This window comes from Tamandua tetradactyla, chromosome 15 (assembly GCF_023851605.1).
Source record: "Tamandua tetradactyla isolate mTamTet1 chromosome 15, mTamTet1.pri, whole genome shotgun sequence".
NCBI classification, from domain to species: Eukaryota; Metazoa; Chordata; class Mammalia; order Pilosa; family Myrmecophagidae; genus Tamandua; species Tamandua tetradactyla.
In genome coordinates this window covers 16,600,886-16,619,746 of record NC_135341.1, presented here as the reverse complement: position 1 = coordinate 16,619,746, position 18,861 = coordinate 16,600,886, and the positions used below count along the sequence as shown (strand labels likewise).

Sequence of the window (18,861 nt, the reverse complement as noted above, 5' to 3'; positions counted from 1 at the left end):
ATACTACTAAAGAAAAGCAGTGCTTGGTATTATGCTTCTGATTACAAAATCAAATGGATTAAGTTATATAACTGTTTTTCCAAAGGCCAGTAGCAAATGAATTAAAATAGTTTTCTTTCTTTAACCTTGAATGCACTGACAGAATAAAGAGAATGGTAAGGAAATGGGTAAGACAAAAAATAATAATAATAATAAAGTTTGGTTGTTTTTGATGTAAGCAAAATGGAAAATACCAGCATTTTAACACATCTGAATGAATGAGGCACTATTTCTCCATTTATGCCAATTTCTGGCTGTTGTTCAAAATATTTTTAGAACTCCTATTTGGGAAATGGCATCAAAATCTGTGCCACATTCCTTGGAATATTTTCTAAATTGCAACTCTCTTTCCTTTAATTGATTTGACTTTCAAAACTGGACAGAAGCTTCTCAAATCTAAGACTGGTGAGTAAAATAGATGGAAACAATGTTTTGGTTCAAAAACAAGTATATGAATCATAAAAGTAAGAAGACTTGTGGTTCATGAATTAATTCTCCATTCAGCTAGAAAAGAAGTCATGTATCTCTAGGATAAGCTCAGAGACTCCCCAATGGCTAGATTGAAAAGCCAAAGGCTCAAGTGTTCACATAATTTCAGGTATGTTTGATCAGAAAATTCAGTTACACCTTCCAGTCCCAATGCAGTGAGGTTCGGAGGCCCTTAATAGAGGTCTGCAAGGTCAAAACTGCTTTCATAAAAATACTAAGATGACATATGGCACTCTGATTCTCTCACAAACAAAGAGAATACAACAAATTCATTGATATGGTTTCAGATTCCACATTACAAATAAATTTTCAAGAAACCAACACTGATCAAGTTTAAAGGCAGTACTAGACAAGATTATCCACAATTATCTGAAACATCCATTAAATTAAGCCTCCCGGGGGCAAGTTCATATTTGTGTGAGCCTGGATTCTCTCGCATACATCAACAAAAACAGCATATCACAACAAATTGAATGCCAGAACAGATATAAGAACCAAGCTATCTTCCATTAAGCCAGACACTGAAGAGATTTTCGAAAATGTAACCAGTACCATCCTCCTCACTAAATCTGTATATATTCAAAAAGTTTATATTACTTTTCATAAACCTGTTAACAGGTTATGAGAATTACATGGAACCTTGAATAGGGAATGCAATCTTGTTGGTTTGTACAGGTTAGTGTGATGCTCTGATACATTCCACAGTAACGTAATGTGGGGAGAGAATAAAAAAGTATTTGCAAAATCCCCTTGGGGGACAAGGAGAAAGGAAGAAATACTTAACTTCCCCTTCTGGGGAATTCCTGATATTCTCACAAGCATTGGAGACAACCAATTCAATAGACTGAGCCCTTGATTTTGAGGCACGCCCCAATGAAACTTAATCCTGCAAAGGAGAAGCTAAGCCTACTTATAATTATGCCTTAAAGTCACCTGCAAAAAACCTTTTTTGTTGCTCAGACGTGGCATCTCTCTCTACGCCAACCTGGCAGGTAAACTCACTACCCTCCCTGTTACACTGGACATGATTCCCAGGGATGAATTGGGACCTGGCATCATGGGACTGAGAGAGACTTCTTAACCATAAGAGAGAAGCGAGAAATGAAACAGAATAAAGTTTCAGTGGCTGAGAGATTTCACAAAGTCGAGAGGTCATTCTGGAGGTTATTCTCATGCATGATATAGATATCCCTTTTTAGTTTTCAGTGTATTAGAATAACTAGATGGAAATATCTGAAACTGTTGAGCTGTATTCCAGTACACTTGATTCTTTAAAACGATTGTATTAACTATATAGCTTTTACACTGTGCTGTGTGATTGTGAAAACCCTGCGGCTGACATCCCTTTTATCCAGGATATGGACGGACGAGTAAAAGAATAAGGACACGGGTTAAAAAAAAAAAAAAAAGTAAAAAGAAAAAAGATTGGGTAGATTGCAATACGAGTGGTCAATGAGAGGGAGAGGTAAGGGATATAGAATGCATGGGGTTTGTCTTTTTAAAATTTATTTTTCTGGAGTGATGCAAATGTTCTAAAAATGATCATGGTGATGAATACACAACTATGTGATGGTATTGTGAGCTACTGATTATATACTTTGGATGGATTGCATAGTATATGAAGATATATCAATAAAATATTTTAAAAATAGGTAATGGGATTATTATTGACATTTTCAAATGAACTCAGATATTTTTAAGTTTTCTATTTTAATTTCCAACACAGTAAAATCAACAGAGATGACACACATATACAAAAGTTCCTTGTGGGCCTCATTAAATTCTAAGAGTGTACAAGGGGTTCCAAGTACAAAAAGTTTGAGAACTGTTGCAGGAAAAAAAAAAAACACCACAGGATGAAGACAGCAAATGAGATGCACCAGGGCTCTATCCCCCAGAAGAAGCTTTTTTTTTCCCAAAATGTACAGCTTATTGTAAAAAAAAAAAAAGCTGGATAGTTTTGTATCGAACTTTTTCACTTAATGTTTTATCATAAAACTGTTAAGTTCTGTATGAGCAGAAACAGAGTCTTTTTGGCTCATCCCACTTCCTAACAAAGGTACTCAGGAAGCCACTAAGGAAGCAGACTGATGAAGAATTAAATTTTCCATGTGAATCAGGGACTTCATAAAACAGCTAATGACTCTATAAACATCCCATTGTCTGGAATATCACTGACCTCATGGTAATCACTTTAGTCAGGGGCAGCGGCAATACATGGTGAGGACCCCAGGCTACAGGTCAACCTTGAGGAAAATGTGTTCAGTGAAATAAGCCAGACAGAAAAGAACTAGTGTTGTGTGGTATTGCTTATATTCTAGGTTTCATATGAAATATCTACAATAAACAAATTCATAAGAGGCAGAAAGTAGATTAGAGGTGAGCAGGTATAAACGGGGAGCTATTGCTTAAAAGATACAGAGCTTCTGGAGATGATTGTGATGGCAGCATAATACTGTGAATGTAATTAATGCCACTGAATTGTACAACTGAAAGTGTTTAAAATGGGAAAGTTTGAATTGCATACATATATTACTACTGTAAAAAGTGAAAGATGGAGGAAGGGAGGAAGGGAAGATGGCAGAAGGAAGGGCGGACAAGGAAGTGAGCTTGGCTCTGCAGTCAGGCCCTGCCTTTAAATTCCAGCTCCACTTCCAGAGCTGTCCTGCGGGGCCAAGCAGCACGCACACTGCACAACAACGGCACCACCATTCACACAGACTATGAGAGTGGCCTCCCAAGGAACTGTGTAAGGTAACAGCTGTGATGACAGGGAAGTTATTTAAACTCCTGAACCAGTTTGCTCCGCTTTAACATGGACTTTGCAATGGCAGTAGTGATGCCTACCTCCTAGGATTGTCATAAGGTTTCAATGAGATAATCCACACCAAATACGTTTAACACCAGGCTTGGCTCCCAGAATGTGCTTGGTATATGTCAGGTGTCATTTCTGTGTGTGCCCAACATCAGGTTATCCAGGCAGACACCACTAATTGCCATTGTATAGGTGAGTCCAAGAGGCATGGTACACTGTGTTCCCAAGAGGGCCCTGGGAAGCCCTCTCTTTGCCCCAATTACATCTCACTCTAATTGTCCATTTCTCATCCATCTTCCCACTAGACCAGACTGTAGGTTCCTTAAGGTAGCAACTGTCCATATCCCCAAGCTTCCTACCAACCCACCATCTCTTGGCCCTAACAGTACACATGCTTTACATTTAGTAAATACCCATGAAAGAATAAATGAATATGAACATTTAATGGAATTTTCTTAGAAATACAGTTATTTCTTAACAGACATTTTAACTGGAAAAAGGAAACTGAAACTGATGCTCAAAGTGTATGACACAACATTTCTACTCAGGTGAACACTCACGTAAAAATATGGTTGAGCTTTTAGTACCTCTAGAAGCTTTAAAAAACAAAAACAAGTTTTCAGAAACACGTAAAAGGCATTTGCTCATCCAAAATTTGAATTAAAAGAGCAGTTCCTTTCCTACCTCCCCCAATACCACAAAATTCGATCACAAAAACACTGCTTTGCATTATTAATTAATTTTATTTATAATGCAAAGCAGTGTTTTTGTGATCAAATTAAATTATGACAATGTTGCTTATTTAAAATTTCAAAGTTCCAGGAGAGGGATTCTTTTCTTAACAAAAAAGGCTCTTTAGTATGTGCAGGGAAATAGATTTATCCTGTAGCACAGAACAAAATATCAACAGAGAAAAGAATACTATAAATCACAGATTACTATAAACATAACATTACTGATACATTGCCAATATTAAGAAAAATGAATTGCCATCACTAAATGTACTCGCTTGGGACCCAGTAATGGAAAAGGAAATTTAATGTTTTTCTCTCATCTTTATATAAAGTTTAATTTGTAAGTTTTTCCCCATATTAAAATTATATTTTAAACAAAATATATTCATAGAGTCTATTTTTATACCATTCATAAAAGGCTCGCCATAAAATTATATTAAGCAAAAAAGAAAGCATGCTTCCCAGCCTGTGAATTCAAAAAAAAACAAATAAATAAAAATCAACAAATGGTGCTGAATTAACGTTAACAGGATATTCACATGGAAAAAGAATGAAATGTGATTCCCACCACACAGAATACAAAAAAAGAAAAAGGAGAAAAAAGCAAGCATTCAATATACTCATAAAATGTCCACCTAGAAGTTTGGGATTTGGTACTCTGATCCTAAAAGCACAGTCTCCCCAAGGACCAATCAGAAAAACCTTCTCAGAACCTCCACTGCAAACTATCTCACTAAACATTCAGCCACTCACTTCTGAATAATTTTTAAACTAGTGAGAGTATTCTGTTTAAAAGCTTAACACCATTACAAAATTTACTTATTTTTTCTAATTAGCCATATTTTTTTCATGCTAATTATAAAAAAGTTAAAAACTGAGAAATTCAGGTTTTTTGCCCTGTATTTCGGTTTCAATTTTAGTGATACATCACTTTTTACAAATTAAAAAAAAAAGCTCTGAATCTTAAAGAAACACTATTCAGTAGCTTTTTCCTCTTAATAATAATTAATTACTCAGATTTCTTTGTATTACTTATTCAAGGCCTACATAAGCCCTGAGACTGGATAGAAAGTGAATATTAAATATGCTTTTCCCCCTTCTTTTCAGAGATAAGTTAATAAGTCCCTCAAAATCCAGGCAGTGTAAGAAAACACCTTCACAGTAGTGAGGGAAACACAAGCTGATTACGGCAGAAAGCAAAGAATAAAGATTTCCCTTACAAAAAGGTGAAGAGATCTCCATCCATAATAGGAAAACTTTGCATTTTCTGAGAGATGTAAAATATGGGTCTCCACTCCCAATCAGTGTTGTGGGTATAAGAGGAACCTTTTCCCAATACATTTTATCTTATTCCTCCACTTTTGCACACATAAAATTCGGGGAGCCTTGCCCTCTTCTTTCTTGTCATCTCCCCACTCTTAGCCTCCTGATTTCCTATTCAGGGCCTATTAGCTTTTCATCTGCTTTGCAAGGCATAGGGTTCAGGGATTTAGGAGGAAAGCAGAGAAAGCACTGAAGGAGGCTGTGCTGGTCTGAAGCTGTTATGTACCTCAGAAAAACCCTGTTCTTTAATCCAATCTTGTGGGGGGAAGATGTATCATTGGGTGGGATCTTTTGATTAGATTGTTGCCATGGAGATGTAACCCACCCAACTGTAAGTGGGACCTTTTGATTAGGTTGTTTCCATGGAGACGTGACCTCTACCCATTCAAGGGGGTCTTAATCCTTTCCTGGATATTTCATGGCTGGTAGATAAACTAGAAGGCTGGTGTATTAAATCATCTGTCAGTTGAGTGTATCTGTGGCTGATTACATCTGCAATCTACTAAGGCATGTCTCCCCCCAATGAGATAATCCAATCGGTTGAAAACCTTTTTAAGGAAGAGAGACTTTTGGCTGTTTCTTCAATCAGCGAGCCTCTCCTATGGAGTTCATCCAGATCCTTCATCATAGCTGCCCAGCTTCACAGCTTGCACTGCAGATTTTGGACTCTTCCATTCTCCTATTTATGGGTACTTCCAGTTGGTTCTGTTTCTCTAGAGAACCCTGACCAATTACCCAGAAAAGTCATGTTGTTTTAATCCAGTCTTGCAGGGGCAGGCCTATTGTTTGGTGTGGCCTCTTGATTTGGTTGTGTGCATGGAGATGTGACCCACTCACTTGTGGGTGGGATCTTCTGAATATGTTTCCATACAGACACGATCCCGCTCATTCAAGGTGGGTCTTAATCCTTCCCTGGAACCTTCTGAGGGGAAAATTTTGGAGAAAGTTCAGATACAGTCACTTGGAGATACTGACAGAGCCATTTGAAATCAGACGCCCAGAAGAGAAGGACAGCAGACATCACCATGTGCCTTCCCACGTGATAGAGAAACCCTGGGCTCAATTGGCCTTTCTTGAGTGAAGGCATCCTCTTGTTGATGCTTTAATTTAGACATTTTCATGGCCTTAGAATTGTAATTTGTAACTTAATAAATTCCCTTTATAAAAGCCAATCCTGGTATATTGCATTCTGATAGCATTAGTAAACTGCAACAGAAAATAAAGCTCCCTGATGCTTAGTTTAATGATAATAATTCCAAGATCAGTAACTAAAATCATTTAGGGAACAGATTTAGATTTTAGGCATGGCCTCTGTTAAACCTCACAACAGCTCTGGTAAACGAGTACTATAATTCTCCCCATTTTGCAAATGAGGAAGTTGAGGCAACAAGAAATTTCCAAAATTCACCACATTTAGGATACCATTGGAAGACGTACCATTCTTATGTGCCACTGGGGAAAAAATCTGCCGCTCAATCTATGACACAAGCATAAAACATCAGCTTTCAGAGATACTAAACTGAAAAAGGAAAAGTATGTCTTGCAATAAAATACATAACTGTCACAACATCCCCAGCTAATAAGTGTTGACAATAAGATTTGAGCCCAGGCAGTCTGATTCCAGTTCTGGTATATGCCTATTACCCTGGCATAATTAATAACAGCCCCTTTCATTCTCAAACATGCCCAAGTTCTAAAGATAAACTATATGGTCTCCCTACAAATGGCATGTGGTTTGAATTAAATGAAGCCTGGCACCTTAGACCCTGACAACTGCGCCAAGGATGGAGGCAGGAGCCCAGGCAGCCTGAAGGAGCTAGGAACTTCTGCAGGCAACTTGAAAGAAGCCCTACCCAATAGGGAAGCTCCTTACTGACTCATGGCAAATTGACCCAAACAAATCCTCCTCTCTAGGAAACAAACAAGAAGTAAACCATGAGAAGCTAGGTTATTTCAACCCAGACTACTGTGCTCAGCAAAGCTGAGGAAGGCATCTAGGCCTAAGCAAAGCCTGTCATCTTGGAAATAGTCACTTGGCCATTGAGATACAGGAGCTGTCTTCCCATGGTACCCCACTGTCCCATTTATAAATTCTTTATTCCTGAGAATTAAAAAGAGAACTATCTAAAACCAGGCACATTACAATTACTTTACACTCTGGTGAATTAGCTGAGCTTAGGCCAGAAATGGGAATAGCAAAAGCCTCTTCAGAAATTTGGAAAAGTGAAAAAGGAAACAATGCAACCAATATTATGTGAATTTGCAGAAAAGAAGACAAACAGGTTGGCACTTCATGAAAGACAGAAAATAAAATGATGCCCTCCATATATCAGGTCACCCCATCAACATGCGCCCAGTTCCTCAAGTGGCCATGAAGCTGCTCTCTATAGACCTCCCTACTTCAGTCTCAAGTAGTAGGATGCAGGTAGATACCTTACTCATAGCAGCCAATCTTTCGCCTCACTGGTGACCAAAATTGAGTCCAAATGGATGAGCTGGACCAACGAGAGTCTCTTGTTAATTAGAACCATAAAATTCTGGAAGATGGTAGAAGCTGGATGGTTTGTTGAGGGGAGGGTGTTGATGTGAGCATTGGAATGAATAACCAAAGTCATGTGCTGGAAGAAGTTACAAAGAGATGTCACCATGAGTAAGCCACCAGTTGACAGAGAGAAAAAAGCTCAGAGGAACCACCTGAAAAGATTAGACTAGAGTTGGAGAATCTGTTGTTTTCAAGAAACACCTTTCTCCCCCCTGCAATAAGCCTGAATGGATCTCTTTCTTTTAACCAAAGCTTAGTAAGCAACTGGGTCCTATACACAAGAACAAGAGCATGGAAGAAAATAACCTACACCAGCATACATCATTCCAACAAAGCCTATAATAAATATCCTGACCATCGGATAAGGCGGGCCTGGGGCTTGGGAAAGCTCTTCGCTGTTCACAGGTTTAGAAACCTGTGCTTTAAAGGCTGGCACATTATAAGTCTTTCTATTTGTCTTCTTTTATTTGCCTTTTGTTTATATGCCTACCCAGAGAACATGGTATAAGGAGAGAGTACATGGTTCCATGAGCAAAGATAAGCAGGGATATTTTATAACTAGAGTAGTTCCTCACACTTTCTCTGCTCAGGAACAGTAAACAGCAGCCTTTTATCACCTTTCTGCTAAATGACAGAAGAAAGGCCAGGAATGGGAACACAGAGGGAAATCATGGGTCCCGTCCAGCCTAATTCCCTAAAACTCTCAATCTTTCTCTCCTATCCTCACTGCCACCATTTGATTCACTTTAGAGTGATGATACATCTGGTTTTCCAGGGACACTTCTGGTTTCCACCTGTTGTCTCTCTGGAACTATTCAGAGTGCTCACTTTACTCGTAAAGTATCCCAATTAAGGAGGCCCCCACAACCAAGATGGTAGCACGAGAGCAGTCTGATACTAGTCGTGGTTTATACCTATTTCCAGGCATGATTACTAATAGTTCTCAGTCAATGCAAAAGGCTCCTAAATGATCTCCATTCCTGCCCTCCTCTAACCCTCCCCACATCATAAAGAGGACCTGAAGGCATTAAACTGCCTTGCTACCCCATTATCTAGAATCCTTCAATGGCTGCCCACTGCCCTCCAACACAAGGCTTAACTGCATTACCTGTTCACAAGGACAAACAGAATTTTGCCCCTGCTCACCTCTCTAGCCTAATCTCTCACCACTCCCCCAACTCTATAGGGTAGCTCTCCTTGAACTTTCTCAATGCCCTCAAGTGACAAGACTGGAACAAAGAGCCCAGAAATGGAAAGAGACAAGCATGAAGAGCAACTGACGGAGACAGAGAAGGTGATACCAGATCCTCCAATCACAGGACCCAAATTTTCACAGACCTAATCCTTACACTTTGCTATGTCCCCAAAATCAATTTCAGTATTACACCAAAAGCCCTTCAGTTTGGAAGCTGAAATACATTTTAAAGGTAAAGGTTGAAAATCTATGCCTTTATGACTTATACCTAAGTGCTATTCTTTTAGAATCACTTCTAAACAGGGTCAAAAGCTGGCTACTTGCTCAGCACACTGATCAAAGTCTGAAATCAGAATTCCAGGAACCTCCATCCTCCATTACCATCCCCCAAAGTACATCCTGCAAAGGCCACAATATTTCACAATTTCTCCAGCATTCCTGAAAATCTGAAAGCAGTGCTGTGTGCTGCACAGACAGTGAAGGGCCTAGTCCAATTGGTAGATATTGGGACCACAGTCTAGTCTTTAGGTGCCCCTCCCCCTTCCAACTGATACACATGAGGTCCAGACACCACGGCTAATAAGGTAACACTGAGGCATGCAAACGTTTCTGGAATGTGCAACAACCAGGAGTGGTGCAACTGAACTTTTCTGTGACCCTCCCCACTGCCACCCTGGGCCTCAGCAGACGAGAACCAGGGACCAAGAAGCAGGTCAAACTGGGCTCAAATCCTCATTCCTAGATGTGTGAACTTCAGCAGGCTACCACCTTTCTGAGGCTTGGCACCCCCGTATGTAAACTGGGGAATAATCACTTCTACTTCACATGGTTATTGTCAGAATCAAGTGAAATAAAATATATGGCAGTGATAAGCCAATGTCTAACTCTGACATGGCATACAGCAAATGTTTACTGAATCTAGAAAATTATTTTAACCTAATAAAAGATCAATTAAATTTAGCTTCTAATTCACTGAAAGGGAAATAATCATCACGTTTTATACATCATCTTTTTTACTCTTTATAATCATCTGTGAGAATTATCCCCTTTTCAGAGAACAGTTCATCGAGGCTTAGTCAAATAAACTGTTTCAATTTGCAGAGTAAGAACATGCAGACATTTTTGAAAAAAAAAAAAAAAAAGAGCATAGCAGCGACAATATATGAATTATGTCTGACTCCAGAGCTTCCTTAACCCCCCTGCTACTCTGTTTCCCACACCCCATAGCCAGAGGAAGAAGTCACTGTTTAAGAGCCTGGATGTATAAACTGGACCTCAATCAGAGCAAACCCAAATGACCAAAGACACCTATCACTCACAGGGCAAAGATATGGAAAAGGTAAGCAATTAGTTTAACTGGATGGTTCAGCCCAAACTGGTGTCTTCAAATACAGCACAGTGGTTTAACAGCACCACTGGTTGATCAAAATAATGCAGATGACTCCTAGTGCTGGGACTTTAGGCAAGTTACATGACCCCTCTAGGCATCCACACCCTGATCTGATGAATGAAGACAGTACAATCTCCACTGCAGTGATGTTGTATGGATTAAATAATGTGCCAGAGATTAACACATACTAAATACTCAATGAACTGCCCTATTATTATGAAAGCCCTTTCACAAGTAGACTTTCTACAGCTCCTTCCTTCCTTCCTTCCTTCCTTCCTCCCTTGCTTGCTTAAATGACCAGCATCATTCTTCAACTTCCCTTATTCATCTACTCTCTATTCTCCTTTCACCCAACTCTAATGGTTGATTAATTTAGAACACAAATGTTTACTGAATACCTATTCAGGACAGCTGAGGGAAAGGGCAGTGCTTATGAAAAAAATCTTTGCCTTCTTGAAGCTTACACTATTGTTACATTTGGGGGAGAGGGAGAAAGACACAAAATAAACGGATAAGCAAAGAAAAAACACATATTAAAACAACCAGGTAGAGTTAAGTATTATAAAGTACAATAAAGCAGGTAAAGGGATAGAGAATAATCCCCAGGATAGGAGTCAGATAACTAGGGAAAGACCTGTCTGAAGAAGTTACATTGAAGCAGAGAGGTAAACAGGGGAAGAACTCAGATGAGATGACAGGAAACAGTGTTTCAGTCAGAAGGAACAGCCAACCCAAATGTAAAAGTCTAAAAACATAGCTCTCCAGCAGCACTTCCTGTAGCAGTATTAATTACTGGTTTACATGCCAATTTTGCCTCTAGACTGTAAGCTCCTTGAAGGTAGAGGCTCTATTTTTCCATTCTCTATTCTCTCAGTCTCACAACACTTAATTATTGGATATATCTATATTTCCAGCATTTTTTTAACTACTGGGTTTACAGTGAAGGACTAAATCAATATGGTCCCTTGCTTTGGGGAGACTACAAAAATAGCACTGGATACACAGCAAATGCATGTAGAAGATATCTGCTAAAGAAACAAGATTTACTTGATGTAGTTTTATATGCTACTAATTCTCGGCTTTCTACATCCGTGTCCTTCATTCGTTGCTGCCAAAATGATCACCATCATCTCTCAATTTCTCCTGTTCCTTACCTGCCTCTTCCTTCTCCACATCAAACTAGTGATGAAGGCTCCTCTAACCTCCCCATGTCTCCTTCCACCTCTGAATGCAGTCCACACCACCTGAATGCCCCTACCTCTCCTTCTTTACCAGACCAACTTCCAGTATCATTTCCCCAAATGTCATTAACATTGATTTTATCATTTGTCCTAACTTGTACAAATTTCTCCAGTTGCTTCAGGTAAAATTTTTCCCACAAACTAACAGAAAAGCGATGTATCAAGAAACAATTCCAAATTGAGTAGTAAAGCGAGTTGAAGGACAAATGATGTGAGGTTACTTATGTAATTTCTTTTCCTCCCCAAAATATGACTTATTTCAGTGACATTCTGGGCTTGGTGACTGTAGAACTGGGTCAGGGTACGAGGGCAGCAAAGTTCTCTCTACTGTGAGTCTGTGTACTCATTCACTTGCTCATCAAAGAAATGTTTCATTCACAGCAAACAAAACCAACTTGGGACACAAACTATCATTTAAAGGTCCTTCCTACACAGAAGGCCAATAGTTTAACATTCAATTGACATGGATTCTCTACTTTAACATCAGAAATTGCAGTTGTACTTCATTTAAAAAAAGAAAAGAAAAAAGTCAGGTATTCATTTTAGGCAAGAAAGCAGGTAAGTAACAACTTATATGCAGCTTTTCACAGCCTCATTTAGCTGATAAGAACTTGCATAGAACCTTTAATCCTTGGCTTCTAAAAGCCAGGCATCCATCTTTCTCTACCCACTTCGGGAAAGAAAAGAAAATCAAGTCAGAGCCATTCATTTTGAAGCATACAACAGCAGGGGCCTTGTTATTGTATAGTACTTTGACAATATACATTCCTCTCCAAGTTTCCGGACAGATCTTGGATTCTTCGAAAATCACCTAACAATGACTCTAGTCTGGAGGCCTGAGAAGTACCCTTTCAGATACTTCCTATACTTTTGTTACAACAGAACAGCTCGGTGACCTTTGCCCAGCCATAATGAAAGGGGAAAGGTCTTAAAAGGCAACAATAATGTTTAGCATTACTATTAACCATTTCAAACTCAGTGCCCTTGGCCAAAATTTCCCCAAGACAAGACGGCTAGAGGTGGCATGCCTCATCTACACTGTGATATGTACACCTTCCAGTACGTGTGTGATATTTCACTGAAACAATTAAACCAAAAGAAAAAGGCCACCTCATCAAATAGGTTTCCCCCATCATTAAATCTATATCCACACTCCCGCTAAACTACTCATTCTCCAATCCATGACTTGTCTAATCTTCTTTGTAGCATTTATCACTAGTTGAGGTCATCCCCTCCCCATTAAAATAAAGTGTCTTGGGGACAGGGACTCTAACTGCCTTTTTCACCACTCCCAAATCCATAGGGCTTAGACAAGTCCTGCCAGATGGTACAGGCTGAATAAAAAAAATGTACATAAAATAAGAAATGGCTAAAAGGGGCCCTTCAAGGATATAACATCAATCAAAAGTCAAAACAGTAAAGACAGGAGAAGAGATAATAAAAAACTTCACTGACATTAAGCATTACCAGGGTATGTCGCATGTTAACTTTAAGCACAGAGAGGAGGGTAGATAAAATGTCTTTCTTTAGATATCTTTGTGAGACTGGCTCAAGTAACTTCTCAAAGCAGAGATTCTCTTTTATCTCTGTATAACAGTTTTGCATAAGGCTTGGCACAGAATAGGACTTGGCCAATGGTGACAACAGATTTCTGAGACACTGCATGAGGATCCTTAATTTATTGCCAAGTTTGGTGGAAAGAGTGGGCCATGTTCAACTGTAATATCTGCCATGGGCAAGGAGTTAGTACAGTATCAAATCATGGAGCAGGGACTAAGAAGCACCCACAAATTTGAAAATAAGATTCCTTCCAAGTCACAAACAACAAACACCTATTTTTACTGCCAATTTTAAGATGTTTGTAAAGAAAAAATGAATATACAAACGTGTCAGCAGTGCTAATGACTTGGTTGTTACACAGTTGCTGCTAGTATGCAGACTGACACGTTGGTATAAGGTATTTTCAAGAGGAAACCTACACTTGCCAAGCACCATTCTTGGGAATGATCAGGAAACCTTTACTCGGGAATCAGCCTTACCACAACCTCTCTCTACAAACTAGGACAAGCCATTCATCTTTGAGTTTCAATTTTCCTAATGTAAAACCACCTCCTTGAATTAGATGCTTGCTAATTCTGGTTGGTGGGATTGTGTACTACTCCCACCTCGAGAAAATTACTCTCATCTTCACAGCCTTGTGTTTCCAGGTAATAAATCATCCACAAGTATGTAAGTCAAAGTGACTACCTGGAGTGAGGTAACAAATTCACTTAGCAGCCACTCTTCTAGCCAAAGCCAGGATATCTATCCCAACTCAGTTTCTCTCCAGGGTTGTGCCCAGGCCCCCATTTCTTGGTTAGGCAAGAAGCCTTATCACTTCAGCTAAACACTCTGCATTTTAGGTTTCTCTGTGCAATATTTCCTTTTCTTGAGTTTTCACAGCCCTGGGCACCATGTTTCTCATCAATTTAATTCTACACTTATACTAAGCACTACAATTCCTAGGTTTTTTTTTTTTGTGGCACTTACATAATGTATAGAAGTTATCACCTAGAGGCATTATCCTTACTCTATTACAATAATCATAAGTGATTTTAATTAGACAAAATTGCCATTTCTTTTGCTAACTCTACTATACTGTCAAATGCCTATTAAAGATATTACAGTAAAAAATATTAGCACCTTTTAAATTTGCATGAACAAAAAACAGAGAAAGGGAAAGTCAGGAAATGAAAGGAGGAAAAAAAATACTTAACAGATGATAATTAACCAAAGCTTAGAGCAACTCAAAAAAAATCATTAGTAGCTTTGTTTTTTAATTTTCTTAAAAACTATAGTATGCTTATCCTGGTTAAAATTTCACAAGTAATAATTTGCCTCTCATCAATTAAAAATGAGAAAAGAGTCAAGGACGTTGCTCTGCTGTGGCTAAGTCATAGACTGTCCTTTTCTCAAAAGGGGAGAGAGAATATTTATGGAGAATAAGCAGCAGAGCATTTGAGCAAACTTTCCAATCGCCTTCAGACTACTGTAAAACTTGCCCCCTACAGAAGGTAAAATCTACTGGAGACCAAATTCAAATATTATCCAGCATGCACTACTGGCCCTCAGGTTTTATTCTCCGTAAAGGGAAAGTGGACAGGGCCAATGATCTTGATGGGTTTTCGCCAGAAGGACTGATTTTTCCATTGAAAGGAGGAAGAAAATTCCCCACTTTTCTCCTTGCCCCATGGATTTCACTACCTCAGGAACCCTCCCACCCCATCCCACCGCCCAAGTCTGCAAAGCAGGCAGCTTGTGCAGAAAGTTGATTCCAGGAGCTGAGTGGCTGGGACAGGTTTTGAGACAAGCATATCTCGTGGTCTAAGAGATGCGTTCAGACCTAGACACGTTCAAAGGTTGAACTAGCAAAGCCTCCAGGAGTCAACAACACGGTATGAGGAACTTCTCTTGAACACAAGCTCAGTGCCCGGCACTTTCACCTGGCGGTCGGCGACTCCGGAACAGTCTGCGGTACCCCGCCTGCCAGCCCTCAGCCTCCCCCCGTCGCCCCCCACCGGAGCGCTGGTCCGGGTCCTCCCGTGCGCCCTGGGCGCAACACGCGTCACTTCCAGAGGGGGGGGGGGGCGCCAGAGGGGCCACGCAGGTGAGGCCAGGAGGAAGAGAAGAAGGAGGCTAAGGAGAACACGGGCTGCGCGGGCGCCCCGGCCAGCACCCTTCCCGCAGCTCCTGCCTCGAGGCCCGGCTCACCTGGGACCTGGCCGCCAGGAGAGGGGGCCGGAACACCAGGTCTCGCAGAAGTTTCCGGGACTGCACTGCCACGGGAGACGCCATCTTAACCAGGAAACTCGGCGCGGGGAAGTTGGACTGAGCGCCGGCAGTGGGAGGGGAGGGAGGAGGAGACGAGCCCGGGCCGTCCCCCTCCGCCCGGGGCCGCCCTAAGGCTCCCGGAGCGCGCGAAGGGACCTGCACCTGGCCTCTCCCTCACTTAGAGCGCCCCGCTTTTTCCCAGGCCTCCAGGCGCTGCTCGGCTGTCGCAAGCCCTTGCTACCCAACTCCGTCCCTAAGTTTGCAGTCAGCTTTCAGAAGGCCTGTGGCTATCTCCAGGGTCCAGCTGTGGGCAAAAACACATCCCAAGCCCTGCCCCCGTGGGAGACAGATAAGAGAAAATCAGGGACCGACCCACATAGCAGATGCCATCTAACAGAGGCGCCTTGACAAGTCCTGGGGCCACAGGCCTGCCTAGGCAAGCGGTGTTTGAGGTGAGGCTGGAAGGAATAAAGAAGCAGGCAAGGTGCCTTCAACCCGGAGTTCGAGGGGTTATGTAGGTCTGGTGGGGTCTGTGGAGACCTTGTAGGCCTTGGTGAGAATTTTTATCCTTAAGTTCAATGAATAGCTACTGAAGGATTTTATGCAGGCGATGGCAACAGGAATCATGATAATAGGAGCGGATATTTATCTGAAGCTTCCTGTGTGTATCTGTGGCTCTTAGCACTGTACATGGGAGTAAAAATGAGCACTAAATAAGTTCATATTTGTAAAGTGCATGATACATTATTGTCATTTTTACTCCATGTACAGTGCTCAGAGCCTTTGAAGTACGTGCAAGGGTAAAATCCCCATTTCACAGAAAACTAGGGCACAGAGAGGTCAAATAATTTGCCCGTGTCACGGTGCTGGGAAGGAGTAGGCAGGAGATTCAAATCCATGCTCCTGCTGGTTTTCCCCCTGTTAAAAGCTATTTTTTTAAAATGTTTTAACCCTACCTATACTTGAGTACATGATCATGAAAAAGGAACAATGTGGCAAAACAAGATAATTAATGGTACTAGTTTTCTTCCCTCCCTTCTTTTTTTTAAACATTTATTGTGATATAATTTCAAATTTACAGAAAATTTGCAAGAATATAATCAAAAGATGTCCAAATATCCTTTACTCAGATTTGCAAATTGTTTACATTTTTCCCCATTGCTTTATCATTGTAGGTGGGCAGGTAGGTAGATGATACATAGATAGATAGATAGATAGATAGATAGATAGATAGATAGATAGATAGATAGATAGATAGATAGATAGATAGATGATAGATAGATGGATAGATAGATAAAGAAGGAAGAGAGGGAGGAAAGGAGGTAGCTTTCTAGCCTCTTCCTCATCAAAATTTTACCCATTAGATTTAGCATCCATTCTTACTTGAATCAATTATTACTATGATGGTTGCAAAATGGTTTTCTAACTCTATCCTTTTTCTACAAATTGGTTTACATTCTACTCTAAGAAGAACTTCTCTTTTATTAATTCATATCGGTATGGATTCATGGATTTTTTTAAATTATTCAATGCTGCCTGTGAATATGGGTCATTTAATCCTCTTAAGAAACCTACAGACAGGCCCTACTGTTATTCTTATTTTGCAGAGAAAGAACTGGACCATAGAGAGACTTATGTAACATGCCCAGGGCCACACAGCTTGGATATCAGACCCTAAAGCTGGATTCTAACCACTCCACACCTCCTCTTGACATAAGTAGACTTGAGTCTCCATCGTTTCACCACCGCTACTGAGTTTGCTGTGAAGCCAGGCTGGCCCAAAGATTCTCATTAATATTTGCAGACTAAATGCTGGAACTTGCTGAGAGTTTTGAACATGTTAAAAGGATTAAGACCAAATGTAGACTTCATTAGATCGTATTTTGGTAAGTTCACTGCCTTCAGTTTTCTTCCGGTTGAGGCAGGAGTTTGAAAGGAAAGTGAGTTTATAGAGTGAAAAGTGGAAGTCTTAACACAGACTTTGATTGACAGGTGTTTTATTGGGGTGGGATTTTTGGAAAGAAGCAGGGAGAGGTTTTCTGAATGGTATTCCAGTACATTTGGCAGGTCTTTAATTGCTTCACTGTTTACTGGTATATAACTGGGAGTATTCCATGCTGTGTACTGTCATATGAATTTCCTTATTTCAATTAAACGTCCTTTTCTTTGGGGTCCAAGTCTCACATAAATGACTCCTCAGTGTCTTCAACCTGCATACTCACAATTTGCCTTCTCTGCAGCAAGGGACACAAAAGGAAGAAATAAATAGCCATTCCCATTTTATTTCCAGTGCTTGGCATTGAACTAGGCTTAGAGAAGTTGCTCAATAAATAGATGTGGAATGAACCACACTTACAGAGTCCCTCCTGAAAGTTCTTCCTATTTTCTAGCCCTTTCTTTTCAAATAAGAAGCTCTTTGAGGGCAGAAAACCTGGATTCTACTACAATCTTCTGCTCTGTGTTTAATTGGGACGAGTACTGGGTTTCCAATCAGACTGGCTTGGATTCAGTTCCCACCTCTACCCTCTTATATTCCTGTGATCTGGGGACATGTCTACCTCATGGGGTGGTTAATGAGCATTCAATGATATATTATATGTAAAGACATTGCACATAGCAGAGTCTTAATAAATGTTATTTTTTTCTTTCCCTAATGAGTTCTTCATAAGTATTTGATATCAAATGTGGAACACCAGAACCCATTGAGATGTGGGTTAGAAGGTCTCTGGCACTTGGCATCACTGGAGAACTTTAGAGATGTATAAGTACCAATGAGTGTAATAAAACAGTCTAAAGTGGTTGTCTTGAAGAAGAGAGTAGGGGGAAGTAGTCAGGGAACAATTATATTTTGTTTTAGTGCTTTAAAAAATGCTGTATATTAGATTTAGTGCATCACAATCACTTACTGTATGGTCTACATTTTAAATAATCTTTTTAATTGAGTCTTTAGTTTAAAAATTTTAAAAGCAACACACACAAACCCTAATGAATAAAGGGTAAATTATTATAAGGACATGTACATCTCTCTTTCAAGAGCTTTCCTGGTGACTCAAATGCTGTCCCCCAATGTTCTAAATGTAGAATGAAGAGCTGATAAATGATAGAGGTGATAACTACATACTATCTTCAGAGTGTTATGATACATTGGTACAAAACCCAGCTTCCTTCGGTGGTCTAAGTCAGCCACAAGGTATGGAAGAGGCATTAGCTAAGGATTAATAAACAGCTATTTACCGGTTTTTCTTCACCAAAATTGCAATGTGGTCTGCTTGCACAGTATCTG

At 40.1% G+C, this 18,861-nt stretch overlaps 1 protein-coding gene across 1 annotated transcript in view; it reads right to left on the bottom strand.

Moving 5' to 3' along the window:
• The window catches only part of SUCLG2 (succinate-CoA ligase GDP-forming subunit beta), a 318,113-nt gene extending 302,460 nt beyond the window's left edge, over positions 1-15,653 (bottom strand). The window contains exon 1 of the mRNA XM_077128756.1: positions 15,519-15,653. Coding sequence (XP_076984871.1) covers positions 15,519-15,602 — 84 coding nt within the window. The 5' untranslated portion in view covers positions 15,603-15,653. The remainder of the gene's footprint in view (positions 1-15,518) is intronic.
• Between the last annotated feature and the right edge of the window lie 3,208 nt (positions 15,654-18,861).